The sequence below is a fragment of the Odontomachus brunneus genome, unplaced genomic scaffold (assembly GCF_010583005.1).
Source record: "Odontomachus brunneus isolate Ranch 3 - 2012 unplaced genomic scaffold, Obru_v1 Obru_scaffold_006, whole genome shotgun sequence".
NCBI lineage: Eukaryota > Metazoa > Arthropoda > Insecta > Hymenoptera > Formicidae > Odontomachus > Odontomachus brunneus.
The window spans coordinates 3,433,381-3,454,876 of NW_022639456.1; the positions used below are offsets into that span (position 1 = coordinate 3,433,381).

The 21,496-nt window shown below is 36.9% G+C and overlaps 4 protein-coding genes and 1 long non-coding RNA gene across 12 annotated transcripts in view; 2 read left to right on the forward strand and 3 right to left on the reverse strand.

Annotated features, from left to right (window-relative positions):
• The window catches only part of LOC116851106 (activating transcription factor 7-interacting protein 1), an 18,723-nt gene extending 8,707 nt beyond the window's left edge, over positions 1–10,016 (reverse strand). Inside the window, exons 1-4 of one of the 7 annotated variants that reach the window (XM_032830192.1) lie at positions 9,869–10,016; positions 8,430–8,663; positions 7,347–7,617; positions 1,397–1,727 (exon numbers count right to left, since the gene is read on the reverse strand). In XM_032830192.1, coding sequence (XP_032686083.1) covers positions 1,397–1,658 — 262 coding nt within the window. In that variant the 5' untranslated portion in view covers positions 1,659–1,727; positions 7,347–7,617; positions 8,430–8,663; positions 9,869–10,016. The other 6 variants (XM_032830199.1, XM_032830209.1, XM_032830175.1 and 3 more) reach the window with 6 other exon arrangements.
• Positions 10,017–10,161: 145 nt separating this feature from the next.
• LOC116851136 (striatin-3) lies at positions 10,162–16,134 on the forward strand. Its single transcript, XM_032830241.1, has 11 exons — positions 10,162–11,015; positions 11,461–11,564; positions 11,988–12,203; positions 12,576–12,774; positions 12,894–13,055; positions 13,171–13,309; positions 13,425–13,552; positions 13,650–13,828; positions 13,952–14,289; positions 14,770–15,081; positions 15,268–16,134. The coding sequence occupies exons 1-11, from the start codon at positions 10,749–10,751 to the stop codon at positions 15,435–15,437; spliced, it is 2,214 nt and encodes a 737-aa protein (XP_032686132.1). The 5' UTR covers positions 10,162–10,748; the 3' UTR covers positions 15,438–16,134.
• Positions 15,610–16,982, reverse strand: LOC116851161. Its single transcript, XR_004379536.1, has 2 exons — positions 16,831–16,982; positions 15,610–16,696 (listed from the first exon to the last, which is right to left on the reverse strand). It is a non-coding gene; the product is annotated as an uncharacterized LOC116851161 (long non-coding RNA).
• A 300-nt stretch (positions 16,983–17,282) lies between these two features.
• LOC116851147 (lysM and putative peptidoglycan-binding domain-containing protein 2) lies at positions 17,283–20,432 on the forward strand. Of its 2 annotated transcripts, none has more exons than XM_032830264.1 (4): positions 17,283–17,492; positions 17,637–17,789; positions 18,350–18,477; positions 18,705–20,432. In XM_032830264.1, exons 1-4 carry the CDS (start codon positions 17,316–17,318, stop codon positions 18,931–18,933), a joined length of 687 nt encoding a protein of 228 aa, XP_032686155.1. In that variant the 5' UTR covers positions 17,283–17,315; the 3' UTR covers positions 18,934–20,432. The 2 variants fall into 2 exon arrangements, with proteins under 2 accessions (XP_032686155.1, XP_032686165.1); XM_032830274.1 differs by having other exon boundaries at positions 18,350–18,473.
• Positions 20,433–20,598: 166 nt separating this feature from the next.
• Positions 20,599–21,432, reverse strand: LOC116851157 (E3 ubiquitin-protein ligase RNF180-like). The gene is made up of 2 exons (XM_032830287.1): positions 20,919–21,432; positions 20,599–20,838 (listed from the first exon to the last, which is right to left on the reverse strand). Exons 1-2 carry the CDS (start codon positions 21,099–21,101, stop codon positions 20,674–20,676), a joined length of 348 nt encoding a protein of 115 aa, XP_032686178.1. The 5' UTR covers positions 21,102–21,432; the 3' UTR covers positions 20,599–20,673.
• Positions 21,433–21,496: the final 64 nt, after the last annotated feature.

Genomic DNA, 21,496 nt, shown 5'->3' on the forward strand with positions numbered 1-21,496 from the left:
GTGTGTGTGTGTGTGTGTGTGTGTGTGTGTGTGTGTATACACATATCGGAATTTTTATTACGAAACATTTTTTTATTTTCAATATAGTCCTTTCCCTCTTTAACATAACGTTGAGATCGTTTGTGCATCATTTCAAAAGTGCGCTGAAATTGATGCACTCGATGCACATCTTTCAGTTATTTGATCGTACTGTATTGAATATCGCTAATGTCGCCCAAAATATTTTCCTTTTAGAACATAACTGATTTGTCGTACAATAGAAAACATTAATCAATACAAAATAGAAGAAATAATACAACGCATAGAATAATTTGGAATAAAAAAAACTACTTCACATTCAATACACAGTTGTGCAACAGCATTCAACTGTTATTTCAAAAATGCTTATTTCCCATGCAGTACATGCGTTTGTAGAGACGTTGGATTACTCCCAAATAATAACGACTGTCCATTGTGGTACTTTCGAGTACGAATTCGAGATTGATAATTCAATTTGTGCAACCTGACTCTTATTTGCAGAGGAAAATTTATCAGACATTTACTTCATGTTTTGTCTTTTTGTTTGAGAATCATATTAAAAACAGCAAATCTCGTCACTAGTTAATTTTGTGCAACATGTTACACACTATAGAGATATTACTATATTACTATATTACAATATGGATCAGGAAGATCGGAGAGATGACGATGCCATTGGAACTCGGTGTTCTCGTTCCGTCGTCGGACAAATCTCAACTAGATCTCCTTCCTTTGTGGATCATTTTTCAAGTTTTGTCTAGCTACCCGACCGCCGAGAAGTTCAGTGGACAGCATATTCGCTTGTTCTACATCGCATCACACGACCTTTCTTCACGTTTTCATCGGATTGGATAGAAACCGGTCAGCCTGTGCGGAATTCATCTCTCTTTCAGTGATTTTCTACCATTTAGGAAACGCCCATACTATTCTCACACAACACAACGTCTAAAGTCGGAATATAAGACGTCTTATATTCCAACGTTCGAGAGACGTCTTTGAGACGTTGCGTCTCGATCTTAGACATTGTGTTGGGTGGGTTGGAAGGACTCGAACGACTCAAATAGCTACCTCCGCGCGATCTTTATGTGCTGACATATATGTTTCATGCCAAATATATTGACATGCGCTACAAAAGCGCTGCTACTTTAAAATGGCGGTAAAATTAAAAAAACCGACAGTATATACACCAAAATATAGAACATTGGAAAGGATACGTTCCAGCGGTCACAACTATACTGATAACTCTATTTACACGAAGTGGTCAGGAGGGATTAGCCTCATTTATTTAATGGGCACACAAAATAAAAAAAAACTCGTTAAAAAATTATTCAATAATGTCTTCGACATTATTGAATACCTTCAAATTATAATTACATACCGGGGTCTTTATTTGGCGACTTAAATTCCGAAATATTCGTATGGTTTTTCGTAACAACTTCTTGTTCAGCATCCTCGTCGTCAGATAGCCTTAATCGCAAACTGTCATCGGACAGTGCATCTTCATCCTCACCATCCTCTTCTGCACCAAATAATAGTTCATCTTTCTCCTTCGACAACCCATCGGTGTTAGTCTCATTAATGCATGAGACTGCAGAATTAGATTTTGTATTATGCACTGTTTTATTTTGTACAGCTTCCATTATGATGAAATTGTACAATAAAATCTCACGACACAGCTCCTTTAACTTGTCAATTAAATGTTTTCCAATCTATAAGTAAATAAAAACTATTTTTAAAATTAATACTCAACGCGCGAGCGGTCAAAATCGAACTGAGAAATGTGTAATTATGTAATCATACAGTTTCGTACTTGACGCATGAAATGCACTTGCGATACATTTGTTATCATGCATCGTCACAATGACACGTTAAAAGATAAAATGAAGCTTATAACATAAAAATTATGTAAGACAAATGTCTACTAACAATCGCATTTGCCAAAGTGTCGCCGAGAGAAAACAAAAACGAAAAAAAGATCTCAGAAATTCGTTCAATGGCGCTCAAAATGGATACGCGTTCAAAATTATCCCCACCTCTCCCCACCCTCTTTTCGCAAGGTACATACATTCAACATTTTCTATCTTTCCGTCCTCTACAAGTCTCTTTTTTTTTTTGCGACATGGCATTATTTTTTTTTATTTAACATTTCAACAACTATTTTTATCGTCCTTGATTTGTGCGTCGATCAATCTGTAGGATTTATCTACACAACGGAAAACGTCCCTACCGTCCTTCGACGCCTACCATACACACACACAAGCATGCGCGCGCGCGTCTCTCATTCTGGATCGATGCCCACACTGCGCGAGGTCACTACTTTGTTGGATGTGTGTGCCGACGCATAAGTTCGACGCTTCCCGGCTAAAGCGGAGCAGTTTTCCGCGCTTGTGAGCCGTGAACGAGAACGAACGTCGTGCACGGATTGTCGCGCGTATCGATCACGGGCATGGAGAGCTGCGTATACATCAGGCCCCTTTATTAGCGAATCAAAGGCCTGCTGGCCCATTTGGCACATCGTGGCAAAAGATGGCGGTCTGAGGTTGCATTCTCCATGGCGGTCGTGACGACGTATCTCCCGCGTTTGACGGATCCGTCGATCTTATTCATTCTCGAGCTTGTTCGCTTGTCATTCTCAACGTTGCCCTCGCAAATCATCGACATGCAGATTGATCGCATCAGTGTGTTCGACCTCAACGATATCCGAGAGATCTCATCTCGTCACGATTCGTCAGCGATTTGTTCGCATGAATATGGTCACTTTGAAAAATCGTATCGCTCAAAAAAGAGAGAGAAGAGAAAACGCTTCACGTTAATTTCGCGTCGAAGGCGTTCGCGAGGATCGAGGACGCACGGGATTCGCTCTTGTCAAGAAGTGTAACCCTTCCATTCCTCCGTGAGCAACGTGTTTGATGAAACGGACAACGGCACTCGGATCGCAAATTACAGAACGGTCGCAGGCACGTCACGTGTATCGTTACCCATGTCTTTTTACAAGTCGCGGGATCTTCAAATGTCGCGAACGCGAATTAAAGGTACCGCGCGAACCGCATGACGTCGGTATATGTCGTCGACAGGACAGGTTTGCGCATCGAGCGCGAGGCACACCGCATTTAGGCCCCGACATTCGTCCCGAAGATGGCCGAACGCTTACGAAGCGTCGGAAAATGCCGGCACAAACCGACATCGCGGCTCGTTGCGCGGACGCAGGAATCTTTGTTCCCTCTAAGAGGCACAGATCCAGAATCACATCGGCGATCATTATCCGTGATCCCGCACTTTATCTGTCCGGAGAAATATCAAAATGCACTGACGACATATAACTCACGATCGTCCCTCTCTTTTTTTTTGTCAACGTGACGATCGGATTCGCTCAATTTTCAATTTCCCAGTCTTCTCGCATTTGGTTTCGGATTTTAATTTCATTTATCTATATAAAACGGGCACTCGACTGGCGATGTGTTTTATCGATTGTGTCTGATTCTCGCGTGTCTGGCTGCACGCTCGCACGATTATTTCGTATTACGCACGGAAAAAAAATTTCGTTGAATTAACCAAACTTCTGGTGAAATGTAAATGAACAAAAAATTCTGGTTGAAATTACCAGAATTCTATTCAAAAGTTAACGTTCGTTTTCGAAGAACTTTCGCACTAACGTAATAATAAGTTAGAGTATAAAACAAATTTTTTTTTTTCACTCTATTGTACTAATTCAGAAGTTTTTCGAAAACGAACAAACTTAATAAGATTTCTGGTTAACTTGAACATAACATCAATCAAAATTTTCTAATTCTTATTTCACGAGAAATTTGGTTTATCCGACCAAATGTTTTCTTTTGTGCGGGTCAGTCATCCGTTCATATATACGCGGTATGCCCCTCGTTTAAATCGGGCCTGATCTGCAATCGATATATTTTTTTAATGACATACATGGCCAATACACGGCCATTTTGTTCATACGACTTGTAATATATATAGAACCTTTGCATCGCGAATTCGTTTTATTGAGCGACTGATGAGCAGTGTTCTCCCCACCCTTTTTATCCGATGCACCAATAGCAGGCTTAGTGTGTGCCAAAGCAGCAACAACTGTCACTATAGTGGGAGAAATAGCGCAGTTCTCTTTGTCGAGTGTTGCAAAACGATCGATTTCGTTGCTTCGCTTCGATCTTAAATCCGACGCTCGGCAGCGATATGAGTTATGCACTTTCGATCTTAACAAACGATCGACCATACGCGTTTTTCCACTAGCTGTCTATCAATGTATTCGTACTCTTACGTGTTCAATCGATTATCGAGGTTGGCATGTATATATTTTCATCATGACCCAATGCAACTAAATTCCTTCATGACATTGTAAGTTAATAAATATTTGCGCGCACAATCTTAATGGAGATACCGGTTCTTAATTATGTACGTTTCATGATTCGTTTCGCTTATTTAATTCAATTGAGAGCAGTTATTACAAAATATATATTTGAGTATATATATTTGAGTATATATAATCATCGACAAAAATTTTTAAACTGATGCAATAAATTTATTGGTTCATCCATATATATACATACATATGTATATAAATCCATATATATAAATATGTATATATGTATATATGTATATATATATATATATATGTGTATATATATATATGTATGTATATATATATGTATATATATATGTATGTGTATATATATGGGCCCATATACGCGCGCGTGTGCGTGCGTGCGTGTGCGTGTGTGTGTGTGTGTGTATGTGTGTGTGTACATATAAAGATTATACCCTACAGCACAGATGTCCAGGGGACATCCAGAGTATATCCTGAGGAAGTCCTGAGGACATTCTTTGTCCTCAGGAGATTTTATGCTGTCTGGGCATTATACTAAAAACTAATTAAAAAATCTTCAATAACTTTTGTAGTGTAAAAATATTTCATTATGTTCATTATTTCTTTTGTGTACCGTGAAAAATTATACTGGCGTCATCTCACTAACGAAATTTAAGAGGAGGAGAAAACTGACCAATCAATAAATTGAGAATCTGTGAGATGGTATTTTTATACAAGTTACGAATTACTGATTACTACAAAAATAACATGCATCTGCAATTGTAATTAAAAAAAATCGTGAAAGTTGGAATAAAAAAAATACAAGCTCTACTAGTCAATACAAAGGTGGCGCCTCTGGCTCAAATGTTTTGGAGAATCCTAACCTATAAGTCTGACCGAACCCAATTTAACATTTTATGTACTTTCACGGTCATTAGAAACTCCTGATTACGGCCCTGCCGCCATTTTGCATTTTAAACTGCTATTTTTTGTAACGGAAGAACTAACAAAACAATTTACCCGCAACTGTTTCATATGGTTTACTAGGAGATATAATATTCTCCAAGCACTCGCGATCGTTATAGCAAAACTTATAGCAAAAGTATAATACAAGTACCTCTACTATCTTTTAATTTCGAACAAGAGTTTTTGAACTCACCTATTCGAAAATGTCGCTGACAATGGATCGTGGCAACGGTTGTCGCTGTCTATCAGTCGCGCACACGCAGTGTTTTTCGCCTACTCCCAGCGTCGGTATGGCGCGAGAAGTGAGCGGTCACCAACACAAAGATGCGCGCGACGATACAGACAGGTTCGGTGCAACCGCGGCCTGCGATTGGACGAACGTTTGAGTAGCTACGCTTCTCATAATTCCGAAGCTACAAACTAATGCTTCGAAATATATAAGCATGAATATTTTTGTCAGTTTTTCACACGCGAATTTCTCTGCTATACTAATATTTTCGAACAACGATATTAAATATGACGATACATATTATTTCGCGCGATAATAATATTGATTTTTCAACAATCTTTAGAAATTTTTGATCATTTGATTAGTATACTTGATATATTTACGCCATTTGATTAGTATACTTGATATTTACGTCAAATGTAATATAAGAAAACAAGTAATTCAAGGAACGCAATCAATAAGTGGCGTTCGAAGAATTAGAATCGAACTACAGTAAATCAATAGATATTGTCGAGAATTAAAGATATATTAAGATGCAATGAGAGTTTATAAAAACCTAAAAGATGTGTGTAAAGTGTGTTTATTTGTAGTTTGTATTTTCTGGATGACACGTAAATTGAACATGCAGCGCCATCTGTTGCTATATTTAGCTTAATGAGATAAATTGATAATGCATCAAACAATAATATTATTAAATCACACCAAATTGTGCCTCTTCTATTTTGTCGCAAATATATATTCTGTTTGGTCATTTTTTGTGTTCAAAAAGTTTGATAGCTTAAATATACTTTGTTTCAAATGTAAGAGAACCTAATATATATATACATATATAAGTAAGATTACCAAAAAATTTATTATTATATGTACTATAAAATATCTATGAAAATTTGTCAAATGTAATAAATTTGTTTGAAAAAATTAAAAAATTTTTCATTTTAATTGTACATCAATATTCATGTAAAAACAAATATAACTGTAAATTTATGATAAGGCACAATTAGTACTCGTAATTCAGACAAATTAATTAATTTTTTATTAGACAGCCGGATCGATTGGTCGTATTTCGCCATTATATTACCGACAAGTAACAACACAATAATTTACGATGTTTAACAAAGATTTTAGAAGACAATTGAGATGAATTCGGTGATAAATATCGTTTAGTAGTGGTCGGCTATAGATCTAGCTACAGAAAACATTATAAATTACGTCGATATATTGACACGGAACACATATAAGTTCACGGAATTGCGAATGGGTATGTTATTGATTTCTGGTACTAGTATTACAATCTAGCGAGTTAATTGAGTTTCATGCAATAAAGAATGTAGTACATAGATCCAAAATTAATAAAATTACGCATTACATGCAGTTTAGAAGAAACAACAAAATGGCGTAGGATGGTATCTAAAATGGAGGCTTTTGTTGTGTTGATACATCTCTATAGCAACAGTAGATGCCCGCGGCAATTTGGGCCTTAAGGCCCAATTTGAAGTATCATAAATTATATAATTTATCGTGTTATTTTTTCCGAAAAAAGTAAGGTAGATCAGGATTTAACTAGGTTAGGTTGGGTTAGGTTAGGAACTTGCTGTACAATAAGTTTTTAATGACTCGAAAATACATAACCTCCAAGCAATCTAAAAAATACCAACAGATCAAAATTCCCAAACGGGATAATCCACTGAAACAACTTCGATGAAATGATCGCCGGCACTAACAATCGGGGACCTATGATGATTGCATGTGAGGAAATTGTGCAGATCCCAGCCCGTATAGGAGGATTATAATGATGCCAATTGATAAACTTACGTGAGGATATTGCGTGGATAAGCTTGGAGCAGTGGTGCATACACTCGACGATGCGTGAAAACAGATTATATTTACGAATAATGTCAGAGAAACGGAGATATCTCACGTTTTGATACCCCATCAACGAGCAACATCGCAAACTAAACAAGCGAAACTCTGAAGCGAGGTTGCCAGTTCTACCGCTCGAGCGCCCCACCTCCGTTGTGTCGCATCAACTTCGGAAACGCTGGCGAAATAGCGAGAAATCGAGAATACATGGCCGGTCCAAGGTCTACGACAGACAAGGTTGAAAATTGAAAATTGTTGCAACTTGGAAATTATTGGTGCAACAGGTATGTGTAAAAGTTATCGACGTACGTATTTTGTCTATACGTAACCTCGCCCACTGCGCATGCGCCGTTATGCCTAAATGCTTCGACTAATAATTTTAGCACAACCGCATTTGTCTTTTTCTTCCTTTCTTTCAACAAGAAGTTCACGTCGCGAGTATTCTTCTCGTTACAGCTGACACACGAGCTCCCGACACGTGCAAGCCGGTTGTTAATGCGAACTTCGTAAGTACCATGAAATTAATGCAAAAAGATTGCGTAGTAATGGGCTCAAGAAACGTCGGATCCTTTTTCAAGTTTAAGATGAAAATAACGACTCATCTCAGCTATTGTCTAAAATTTAAAATTCTAGGAAGACCTGCAATTCTCTTGCTCTCAAAGTCTCGAATGTGCTCAGCATCTCGACAAAGTTAGCTATTAACACAAGATTAATACGTGTAATTATGTAACTATCTGATAACTACGTGTTTAAATTTATATATTAGTTTAAGTTTATATATTAGTATTATTATTGTGTAGATATTCAAAACTCTAAAAAATTTTTTAGGTATTTTAATCTTCAAAATTTTTCCGCTTTTCATCCGAGAATTTTTAATTTTCAACAATATTCAATGCTATTGTTACGCGAGATTAAATCGTTTGAAGTCGTTTTACGATAGAAATAAAAATTTTCATCATTGTCATTGTCATACTGTTATTATCACGATCTGTTATCGTTAAAGATTATTATTCAGAAGTCACAGTAGTTACTTACGAAATGTATTGACATAGTGCTGCCAATTGACACTGGCGAAGAGGCGTTTCGTGGTTAAGTCGCTTCTATATGTGAATGTTTTATGTGCAAAGATGTCCAAAGTTTCCATTTTTCAACTTTTATGAAAAACCTTCGAGACTCTTCAAAACTGTTGTCCCGCTTATTACCGTTTTGTTTTTCTGTTCACGGAAGTAGTGTGGTCGCCGTTTCGTGTCACAAATCTCGTCGTTGCATCTGCGATGTAAGTATTTGTACTATCTTAGTGGAATTGTTATGTGTATGTATATACATTTGTTGTATGCGTGTAAATATTTATATACAGTAAATTATGTTAATTATGTACGTGTAATTATTTCACACAATTTCTGATTTACAAAGCAGTGTTGTAATAACAAAGATATTGAGACGATAAATAAAATAATGTTTAAAATCCAACAACGACTATTTCCTTATCTACTATTAATTTTAATCTCGGCTTACATTATCGTAAGATTCAGCGGACGCATCAGTGATTAAATAGTTAATCAATAATACTGACTAATAATGCAGATAGACAATTCTTATAGTTGTAAAAAAAAGTGCAAATTAAATCAAATAATTATAAATTGAGATACATTACGCTACATAAAAAGGATATATAAATATCCGAGATAACACGTTATTTCGCCTAGCTGTGTATGTGTGTGTGTGTGTGTGTGTATATGTGTAAACAAATATAACACAATAGATGGCAAAACAAAGATTATATTAGCTCTTTATGACACAGTTCTCGAGTAAACGAAAGGATTCTATTTTTTATAACATTTTTTATATCTTGGATCGTTGAAATCGATACTGAACGATTCATAGTGCGTGTACTCCTGCTTGGCGCAATTGCGAACTTAGATTCCTGAGCGCTCCAAGCGTAACGACATTTACAGGCTTTTCCGATGTGTAGGTGAAGTGACCTTTCCATTTACGGAAATAACCCCTTTTCATTTTACATTAAACATATAAAAATAGTAATGTAACGCACAATAGAATGTGAATCGAGATAACATTATCCGCCGCGCAGCAGTATCGCAAAATCGAAGAATCGAACTACGAAATAATTATTTTGTATCTATACATCGCGAATTTAATTTAAGTTCTAATAAAATTGCGATTAATTTTCTCGCGAGACTTTGAACGATAACCATTATAAATTCATAAGCGTTGCAAACGCAACAAACGACGCGTGAGATTTATGCTATTTACGTAAATCACGATAAAGTCTCTGTAAAATCTTACTCGAAAATTATAACGAGCTAATGAACTTATCATCGGAAAATCAGTTCAATTAGTATTTTTTGGTGAAGACTGTACGAAGAGGATACACCTTGTGGAGCAACGCGAATCTACGCATGCGTCTCGACAAGCCGCATATTTTAAATAAGAAATATTATTCCAGTATGAATTACCACGGGAGCGGGTGTCAGTTGTTACTCGATTACGAAACGAAACCTCATTCAAGCAGCAGGTGATCTAGCTGTCGTTAGATCGAAATCTGTTGATCGTTGTGACGCAACGCCAGTATGTCTTGCGGGAGTATGGCGATCTTAGGTCCGATACACACGGCTTGAGGTGCGCGCTCTCGCGCGGCGAACGCGCGCGCCAACATCACATTATTGGTCCACACCGAGATCGCGGCGTGGCGCGGATGAATGAAGCGAGTCTGCGCGCGTCAGCGGCGAAACGGGACAGCTCGTAACTAGACGGGCGGGCCAATAAAAGACGACGTGAAGCGTATAACGCGCCGCGTAGCAGGACTAGGAAAACAAACGGGCGATCGGCTCCCGACGAACGGACGGCCGCGCGAGGGTAGGCGACTGTCGCCGGTGTGATCGCCGACAAAGGTCAGATCATTTGTAAATTTGGTGGATGATGCGCGCGGACCTGTACGGTCGCGAACGGTGCACGAACTTGCTGCTGCAGCTGTCTGTGAGGCATGCCGCGCGATAACTTTCACCCGTTGACCCGTTGACGTGCGGCGAGGCGGACGAGGGCCGACGCAGTAGTAGAGAGGAAACAACGCGCGATTCCGCCTCTCCTTCGCTTTTTTCCGGAAGAGAGCATCGCGAGAGCAGCGACGTGCACGGGGCTGGGAGCTTTGTAGCAGAGAGCCTGCGGGTTTTTTTCCTCGCGCGAGAGACTCGCACATATGCGCCGGACGCGTCCGCATGCGTAATAATTGTCTCCTTTTCCGACTCGCCCGATCGAAATACATTGTCCGACCGGAGAGCGCTCTCGGGGTACTCGGCGAAGAAAGGGAAGTTGCTGTAATGGCCGCCGTGTCATGAAATGAAGGTGCCGAGCCAGTTTTGTGGTGCCACAATGGAGGATAGCTGCAACCCCGCGTCCCAGAATCACAACGGTCAGTTGTCCAGCGGCGCGAACGTCTCCCTCGTGAACAAAACGATCCAGGGCAGTGACAATGGCAGCAACGGCGACGCCAAGGATCAACGGCCGCAGTACTCAATGCCTGGTATCCTGCATTTCATTCAGCACGAGTGGGCCCGCTTCGAGCTCGAGAGGTCTCAGTGGGAATTGGACAGGGCGGAATTTCAGGTACGCTCTACGACTCCGGCGTACGTGGAATGCACGAGCCGTCCGCGAACGGGCGCGCGACAATTATCCATCTTGCTTGTCATCTCAGCTGTCATGTGACAGAAGGATGAAGGAACACATAAGGTCCGACAAATACAGACTGAGACAGCGCTGATATCCGCGATAGGATGTGTCAGTAGTGTGAATTTAATAATTTCAGTGTATGCACGTTTGTAAAAATGCTGCCTTCGATCTAACATGCTGTTAAAAGCGAAGAGTACTTTCTTTTGATGTTCGAGCTATTCGAACATACCAATAAAAGATATTGTTTATATATTTATATGTAATAGGAACAATTGCATATGTATATATAATGGTCGTTGATGTAATATTTGATAAGAACATCAGTGTCATTATGAGGTAACCTAATGCTGACATTGATTTAATTTGGTACTTTGTCATACAGGCTAGGATAGCTTTTCTTCAAGGTGAAAGAAAAGGACAAGAAAATTTGAAGAATGACCTAGTGAGGCGAATAAAAATGTTAGAGTATGCACTTAAGCAAGAAAGGTAAATAGTAAATCAACAACTGTTTATTCATTATGTGGCAATTTTATATAAGTAGATAATATTCTTGTTAGTTTAAGATAAAATATTTAAATCTTGAATTATACACATAATATCGAATACTCAATATTTTATCATTTCTATATCAATATAATTTACTTGAGAAGTTATATAATTATACTTTTATTTGTTTGAAAAGTATATTAGAATATTTTGTTTATAAACTGTATTTTTTTTCCTAAATTCATTTAAATATGAAGTGTCAAATGGATTTCATTGGTATTTATTATTGTGAAGTTGCTGTGTACCTAATTTAGATATTAATGTTATTGAATCAATACTATTGTATTTAATAACATTAGGACATTTATGACAATTATTTATGATGTATTAATTTCATGGTAATGTTTCTCATAACTTATATAGAGCAAGGTATCATAAACTAAAATATGGTACCGACTTGGTAATGCAAGGAGATGTTAAACCACCTCTTTACGAAGAAGGTACCACATGCAATGTCTCTGAAGGTGGTGGTGGTGGTGGAGGAGGAACAGGAGAAGGAGGGGGAGGAGGAGATGGAGAAGCTTCATTTACATCTGTCAGTAATGTTAGTTGGAGACAAGGTCGTCAACTTCTAAGGCAGTATGTAAAACATCAGTTTTAATTTTGGAGATATTGTCCTTTGATTATTAGTGGCAGCTTTCTTTATGATTTAAGATGAGTTTTTTTTTAACTTTGATTATATAACCTAATTGAGAATTAACTGGTAGAATTACTAACTGAAATTACTGAAAATAGAGAGAAAATAGACAGTAGAAAAAAATAGAGAAAAAAGTTAAAAATTTTAGTTGGTAACTCTGTTCACCAATTAATCATTGATTAGATTAATCAGAATTTGGAAAAAGGCACTCTTGATCAATTTTAGTGCATCATATAGGAATGTAGCAAGAAATGCAAATGTCTGATTTCATTGTGTACAAGTCTAGGATATAAAAAAATTGTATTTTATTGTAGATATTTACAAGAAATTGGGTATACTGACACAATTATAGATGTACGGTCAAACAGAGTACGATCACTGCTTGGTTTAAATAATAATACAGACTCAGATGAAATGAATACTCCAGCATTAAATGGAAATGAAGGAACACGGGAGAGACAAGAATCATCCGATGATCTTATGTGCCTGCAGAACAACCAAAAAAGGAGAAAGGTAGAGATAAACAAACGTGTCTATCTTTTTAAATCAATTTTCGAATTCAATCAAGGGATTTAACTCGCGTTAACGATAGTTACAATTTTATTACGCACTTATATGTTCTTCTGTTTCAGCAAAAGCCATCTTCTATAGCAGAAGCAATGATATTAGATACAGAAGCAGCTGTTATAGCGAATTTTGAGTTTTTGGGACACACAGATATGGACATGGAAGAGGAAGAGGGAGATGGGGAGGATGAAATTTATGATGCAAATACGGACACTAAACCAAATAAAGTAATGTTATTAATTAATGTTATTATTAATAATAAATAATTAATAAATTTATTATTATTATTATACTTTAATATGATCTTGCTATCATTCTTTACTAACATGATCTATTTTTCAGGCATCTATCCCCCTTCTAGCGGAAGATGTTGATACAGATGCGGAGGCAGAAGAAGTATTAAATGAATTAAATCTCCTCACAGAAATTGAGGAATCGCCACCTGGTTCTATTCACCTGGAAATGAATTCTTCAAAATGGGGTTAGTAAATCATATATTGTTAATTCATATATTTAAGGTGAAATGTACCTATTGTAGTAATAGATATTTTACTATAATCACATTTTACAATCACAAAATCTAACGGTGTCTGTAGATTTATTACACAGAGGATTACAACAAGATCCAAGACGCCCAAACAATAAAGAAGGTGGTGATTCCACACTGGAATTAGGAGAATTAGAACAATTATGTGTTAACAATGATGCAGAAATATCATATGATGTAAGTTTTAAGAATTTTTCCCTATATTTCAATCGAGTCACATGTTCAGCGACGAAATGTATAATTAATCTATTCGACGCGTTATTTTCCTTAACAGATGGTTTCCACCACAAAGGAAACTTTCAGAAAAACATGGAACGCAAAGTATACATTACGTTCGCATTTTGACGCTGTTAGAGCACTCGTCTTCCACCCCACAGATCCGGTTCTCATCACCGCAAGCGATGATCACACATTGAAGTTGTGGAATCTTCATAAGACTGTACCGGCAAAAAAGTAAATTCTATCTCGAATAATGTTACGAAAATAATTAATATACAAATCGTAACTTTATATCTCGAAAATACTTTATATCATTATCTTATCTGTGTTTTAACACTGTGTTTAACACTTTTTCAGGTCAGCTTCGTTAGATGTAGAACCACTTTACACATTCAGATCACATACTGGACCTGTATTGTGTTTAGCCATGTGTAGTACGGGCAATCGATGTTACAGCGGTGGTTTAGATGGCATGATCCATTGTTGGACACTACCATCGGCTAACATCGACCCATACGACTCGTATGAACCAAGTGTTCTTAATCATACGTTAACGGGGCACACAAATGCTGTTTGGGGCTTGAGCATGTATCATTTACGTCCTACTATGTTATCGTTTAGCTCGGACGGAACTGTAAAGTTATGGGCACCACAAGCATCGGTACCTCTTCTCAATACATATGTCTCAGAACAAGGTAAGTAAACGTTATTCAACATGTGCGAATTAAACTCTGCGTCGACGCGCGATGCGAAATAACGACCGGAGTTGGACAGACGTGTGATTTTGTATAATGGTTTAAAGATAATAAAATTTTATTCAAAATTAAATTTATTAGCGAATGAATAATTTCTCCGTTCATTTTTATATTCGCACTAAAATTTATTCGAATAAAATTTTACTTTTTACTCGTTACAATTTAGTCCCAAATATGCTTATAGGACAAGTAAGGTAAAATTTTGAAATTTATTCGAACAATGCCCAACTCTGACAATAATTAGCCAATTATAACACTAATTGTATCAAAATAACATGAGAATTATCTCAAGTTTGCAGAACTTTATCTAGCAAATATCGATTGGTTGTAAGTTTCCTCTCTGTGTCGCATGTCCATAGGCGATTGCAATTTTTGCGACACGATCTTTCTAATATTTTCCTTTTATTTTTCTTTTTATAGACGGCATACCGACTTCAGTTGACTTCATCAGGGACGAGCCGCACAAGTTGGTTGTGGCTTACGAAGGAGCTTGCGTGATATTTGATACCGAGACCGGTGCGATCGTGGCGCGACTCGAGGCAAATGAAACGAAGGGTGTGAATCGCGTTGTAGCACATCCGACGTTACCGCTTGTTGTGGCCGCACACGAGGATCGGCATATTCGATTCTATGATCACCGGTCAGCCACTCTCGCTCACGCGATGGTAGCACACTTGGACGCGGTTACTAGTCTTGCTGTAGATCCTCATGGTCTATACTTACTTTCAGGAAGTAAGTGTGAAAAAGTTTATGTATAATATCGCGGATTGATCAAGAAGATCTATTGGTATAATTTGGCATATTGATGATACAATTTGTTGAAATCTTGATCTGAGTCTTAATACACACACACACAATTATGTATTCAAAGATAGTACCATTCATCTATTTTCTAACTCTATATTCGTTATTGCACAGGTCATGATTGCAGTATAAGATTATGGAACATGGACAACAAGACTTGTGTTCAGGAGATAACAGCGCATCGGAAGAAGTTCGACGAAAGTATTCTAGACGTAGCGTTCCACCCATCACGACCGTTTATAGCGAGCGCAGGCGCCGACGCTCTCGCCAAAGTGTTTGTGTGAAATGTAAATCGAGATACACTCGCATCAAAATAATGGTTTCTACTATTACATCAAACGGAACAGTTTTTGTACTCGTATTCTTTTCTAGATAGCCTTAACTTTTATGTGTCCACACTTCCAATTTTGTTGTAACTCTTTGATCGTTCTCCTATCATTTACTTTACGAGAAAGGGTTTATAAGGAAATCAAATCGCGATCGTATAGGTATTCATAAAGATAAAAACAAGTTTATCCGTAACTTCTTATCTGTGACACAGTTTATGGAAAAAATAATAATTTTAAATAATTATAAACGCTGCTTGTTGATGTGTTATCATCATTAAGTAGCCATACTATTTGGAATAGCGGGAAGGGGGTCTATCATGTAGAATATTAGCCGATATAGTCCTGATAATTAGAGGAACAAGCCCCTTTACCCAGAATCCAGGAAGTATACACTGCCGCGGTAGCGTAATATTTATCCTTACGTTAACTATTTATTACCAATATCGCCGTTACTGTTGCACAGCTACTGGGGATTAAATACAATCGTAATAATCGACGATAAAGTTGCTCTAATAAACAAAAAAATACATGCATTAATTAGTCTCCCATTACACATAATTTTTCCTGCTGCCTTATATATTCATCGAGGCTAGCACATAGTAATGATAACATAATAATAATACTATTAATCGTAAGGTAATTATAATAGACATAATAACAATAAATTATAATTGTGTGTGTTTCTCTGTAATATATTGTATTTAAAAATAGATAACTGTGTAACGTATATTATAATGAACATTTTTTTATTAAAATCTCATTCCATTATTTTCTTATTTTACACAAACCCACAAGATTTGTATCCGAGTTCAAAATGTTCTAATCCCTAAGCTCAAAGCTATAGGTTTCTATTTCTCGCGCAAATACCATGTCCGTCATGGTGAAAGTGGTCGCAAATGCGTTTCTCCGCCAAAAGTTACGCGCGTGGTCATATGATCGCGTCGCGCTCTTTTTTTATGCAATCACACGTGATACCAAGCGCCAGGCGTGTCTTGAGAGTCGCTCCTTCATGTGAGAGAAGGATAATCTCTCCGGATTAATTCCATCGAAGAAGTCGCGTCCGCGAGAAGCATCCGAAATTCATCTCCTTTCTCGTGCTTTGCGCGAGGACCCTTTGAAATCGCTATCGTCATGACAATCGCGTCCTTTCGCGACTGCCGGATTCGATAACGATTTTGTACGCAGCGCACGATGTCTTCTTAATGGACAATCCGCTATAATGAAAAAAAGAGTACGTATCTGTAAAATATTCCATCGGCCGTCGCGTCCGCGCCGATCCGGCCGCACACGACACGAGCTATACGTGTGCGCGTGTGTGTGTGAGGTATACGGTATACTAGTGACACACTCGCGTGATATTCATTCCTCCTGTGTCGAGCACCATGGGAGAACGTCGAGGCTTTTCAATGATCTCGGTGCAATGACGAAACTTGGCACACGCGTGCACGCTCCTCCAAACACGATAATAGCGCTTCCAGCCTCCTAAATCGCTCGTTGTTGTTGCCCGCACCTGCTTCGTAAGTGTTAACTTCTCGAGTCATTATCACCATCATCGCCATCCTCGAGCGCATGTATCACGGGAGAGACGTGAGAGACGAGGTGTGATGCGAGCGAATCGGTGAAATAACGTGAATTTCCGACGTTAGTCGCCTCGGCTCGTCGAGAAATCCGCGCCCGTGAAACGACTAAAAGTTTTTGAAAATTCTTCGCCAGGTTATGTGAGAACGCGACTATGGAATGACACGGAACCTCCGCGATCTCTGGGACAAGCGTCGACTGGTTATGGTGTGTTCTGTCCTCTGGCGAGTGTCATCGCTTTGAAGGCCTACGACAATGGAGCGGAACGGCGCCAGAGAGATGGAGGAACGCAGGTGCATTCGTGACACCGGCAAGACCCTGAAGAAGTACGGAAGTACAGCTAAGCACATGACGCGGACCGAGAGTTTGGTGAAGCATATAGTGTCTGCCACGGACACTTTGCAGGGAATTGCTCTCAAGTATGGTGTTACGGTACGACTTATCCGTACTAGTTGTACTTTCATTTCTCTGTCTTGCACTTGATCTTGGGTTATCTCACGCTGCTTGATAACACATTATCTATGTGATATCCATCGCTCATCACCTGATGGATATCGTCTCATCAAATTCTTGCAGACAGAACAAATAAGGAGGGTCAATAGATTATGGGCATCCGATAGTTTATTTTTACGAGAACACTTGCTTATTCCTGTAAGCGCTGACAGTCCTGCCTCTGTATGTAACGATGAGTCAATGGTAGCTTCTGAGGAACACGAGGTACCTCCAAATGTAAGTAAAATTTTAAAAGTCATAGAGTTTAACACAAGGTTTAACTGTACTTTGTATTAAAGTATCTGATCCCATTGCTACCTTAGATTAATGATGTCAGAAAAATGAGAAAATATATGCCATTTTCAAGTAAAAGGATTTTTGTATGAAAAAAAAACACTTGAGATTGCTTGAGCATACTTGTAAAATATTTCATAAACTATACTTTTCCTTTAGCAGTCAATAAATAGTGGTCCTGAAAATCAACTTGATCACAAGGAAAAGTAAGTTCAAGAGGAAGATTGCATGTTACATTAATTTTAAGGCTCTTTATTGGCTGTCAAGAGGAAAAGGATAGTTTTTGGAATATTTTACAAGTATGCTAAAGTGATCTTAAGTGTTCTTTCATGTAAATATCTTTTCATTTGAAAATGAACATCAAACATAAAATGACACATAAAAAATCCTTGGTATGCGTTTTCTTGTTTCTGGCACCATCAATCTGAACTCCTGCAGAAATAGGAAAAGAAACCTTAAAAAAGATAAGGTACTTTTATGAACGTGTGCATTGTATTTTGTAGATATCTAGTCCTTCTTCGATATCATCGTCCATCGACGATGAGAGTTCGGTTAACGATTTCTTAGCTAAGATGGATACTTCGATAGCCAATGTCAAGAGAGAAGTCAAACGTGCTCAAGGGAACAGTGAGTAAGTTATTTTTTCTGCGCTTTACGTGTATCCAGTGGAATTCACATGCGCTCGAGACTTACATGTTAAGTTATCGAATAGTTTGATATAACCCGTGATTTAGAGATGTCAGTTTTTGCAGAGATTTTTCGTGAAACGCTCACCAATCCATTCGAACCAAAGCGCGTTACATCACTACCTACAGACCTCAAGTAGCGCACACTCATCAGCAAATTGTTTTATTGCAGATTTTGTGCCGATGGCAACGACGTTTACGTACAACGGCGTCGTGCATCTACTAAATTACGAAACTCGCATCCCGCCACATCGAACAGCCCTTCCGTTGATCCCGTCAGGCCCGCGTCTTCTAGTGATATGCATAACTTTCCGACTGCTGTAGTTATGACGCAAGGAAGAAGAGTGAAGACTTCCTTACAAAGACTTGAACAGCAGCAAGATGAGATGTTCCAGTTGTAGCAGCTAAGCTTTATTGGACTGTAATAGATATCCTGAGTGTCTTGACTGTTAAAAGCTTGTAGGAAAGGATGTACTGTATATCAATGCGAATAGGAGGTTGTTTCTCACGTCCGACATGTTGGTTGATCCAGTATGTAATTTAATTGTATAGAATCGCCTTTTCCCCGACTTTCGCTATTGAACGATTGATCTTGTGCCGCCCCTCCCCCCCCCCCTCTCTTTGTGGTTACTTCGAATGTTACATTTGAAATAACACTTACGTCATCGTGTCTCGACTTTATTCGTCGTATGATATCATAAAGAGTGGATCAACTAACTTTTATACTGTTCGAATGTAGCGCTAAAACTGTTTTACATAATATTGCTTAGCAAACCATATGTGCCTTGGATACAAGTTTATGTTATGTTATGGGTTTCCTTGATGCTCCAGTTTTGTTTGATTAATCCATGTAAAAATTGACATACATTTCCGAGGGCTTTTTTTTCTTTTTTCTCTCTTGATTTTTCTAACCATTGTGATGAATCAACTGGGAATTCGATAGAAATCGGAAACATTGGCAATATTAGAAAAAATAGCTACTGATGGATAATTCATAACTGCGAATATAAGTAAAATGTAGCTATTCCTGTTTTTAAATGCGATTTCTTAAATGAATTATTATACTTATAACTGTTATAATAATAGATATTTAATTTTCTTAATTAAATGAATTGCCTTGAATTGTCGCTAAAAGTATTTACTATTTTTTTTGTAATGGTGAAAGAAGATTTATGTTATTTACACAACATTTTTGTAATATTACGCGTATATACATATATTATTATTTACAAAATTTTCAGAATAGATTATTACAAATAAAAAATTTATGTAAAGGGGCAGAACAGCCGATATTAGTCCCTTTAACATTAATCTTTAATTAAGCATTCTTCTAGACATATACCCATTATGTGCGCATTTACTTGTTACAGCTAGTTGTTATTTTATTATAAGTTAGAGGATAAAACGATAAGTTTTTAATTAAATATTTGCATAAAAATATAAAAAATGTAAAAGCTTTCGATATTGTGAATATCAACAACTTTTCTCTTATATATAAATTTATTATAAATTATATAATTTACAAAATAGAAAAATTAGTAGTAAATTTTTGTAATATACACTTCCATCTACACTTGATATACATTGTACATCATAAAAAATGTATTGTCTAGAATTTTGTACATAATCTATCCTGATATCTTGTACTTTACACTGTACATATAGTTCATAGAATGTAATACTAGTTGACAATGTTATTTGTAATTAATATATACCAGCACCATGTAAAAACTATACATAGAGATGTTGTAAGCTAATATATAGTTTTTGTGATGGATTATCATCATCATTATATATAAATAATCACAATGTACCTAAGTTGAAAAAGATGTAATTAAATATTATATATAAATTATGTAAATAGAGAAGTCAAATGAGAAGAATAAATTACGGTAACAGATCTTTTTGTTATATTACACATTGCAATCTTGTAAAGAAAATTATTTAGTCTAATAGTAGTAATTAAAAAAATAATTCTTAGATATAATTAAAATAATAAAATTATCAATAATATAAATGTCACAAGAGAGAATTAATTTTCTTTTATATATATATATTTTTTTTTCTATATAATTTCATGTATAGTTTCAAATATATATTAATTATAATTAATATAGAAAATCACATTTTATTAATATTAGCTATTGTTTGACAGTTTCATATAAGATGTCTAACTTACTATTAACTAATCTTATAGGAGGTCTTACATGCTCATCGCAGTAACACTTCAAATCATTTACAAAATTGAAAGTTCCTAAACGACTGTTGCAATGTGGACAATATAGTTTCCCCTTAGTCCAGCATTTCTATAAAAAAAAATTATTTTCAACCGTATCTCATGCATGTATATTATATATTTTACAAAGTTTGATATATAAGGATATACTTGTTCAATGATGCCCAAAATCCAATCTGGCACTTTTTCCACAGTCATGTACGAGCAGCAATCGTATTCATCTGTTTTACATCCCACGTCCGTCGGATGCTGTTTTATTTTATGATGTGCGTTAAGCAACATAGAATTTCCCTTAAAAAGCTGTTTGCAACAATGCTTGCATCTCACTTCCATAATCTCGTTAGCATTAGGATCTTTGTTACTATAGTTATTTTAATAACAACATACTACCACTCGAATGTTATTAAATTAAAACTCATACACAATTAAATACAAATTACTTTCGCAATATCACACCTAAGATGTAATTCAAATGTTGCACCTTTTATATTTCACATACGCATAACCATGCAAACATAACCTTTGTAAGCAGCTCGGACTACTACGTTATTTGTGAGCCATCTATCACAATTCTGGTAACAAAAGAAAATAGCTTAGACATTTTACAAGAAAAAGCACTATAAAAAAAAATAATAAATATAATTAAACATATTATTTATTTTATACAACAGAAAATAACCAAATGCAAATTTTAAATAAAATTCACACATGTATATATATATATATAT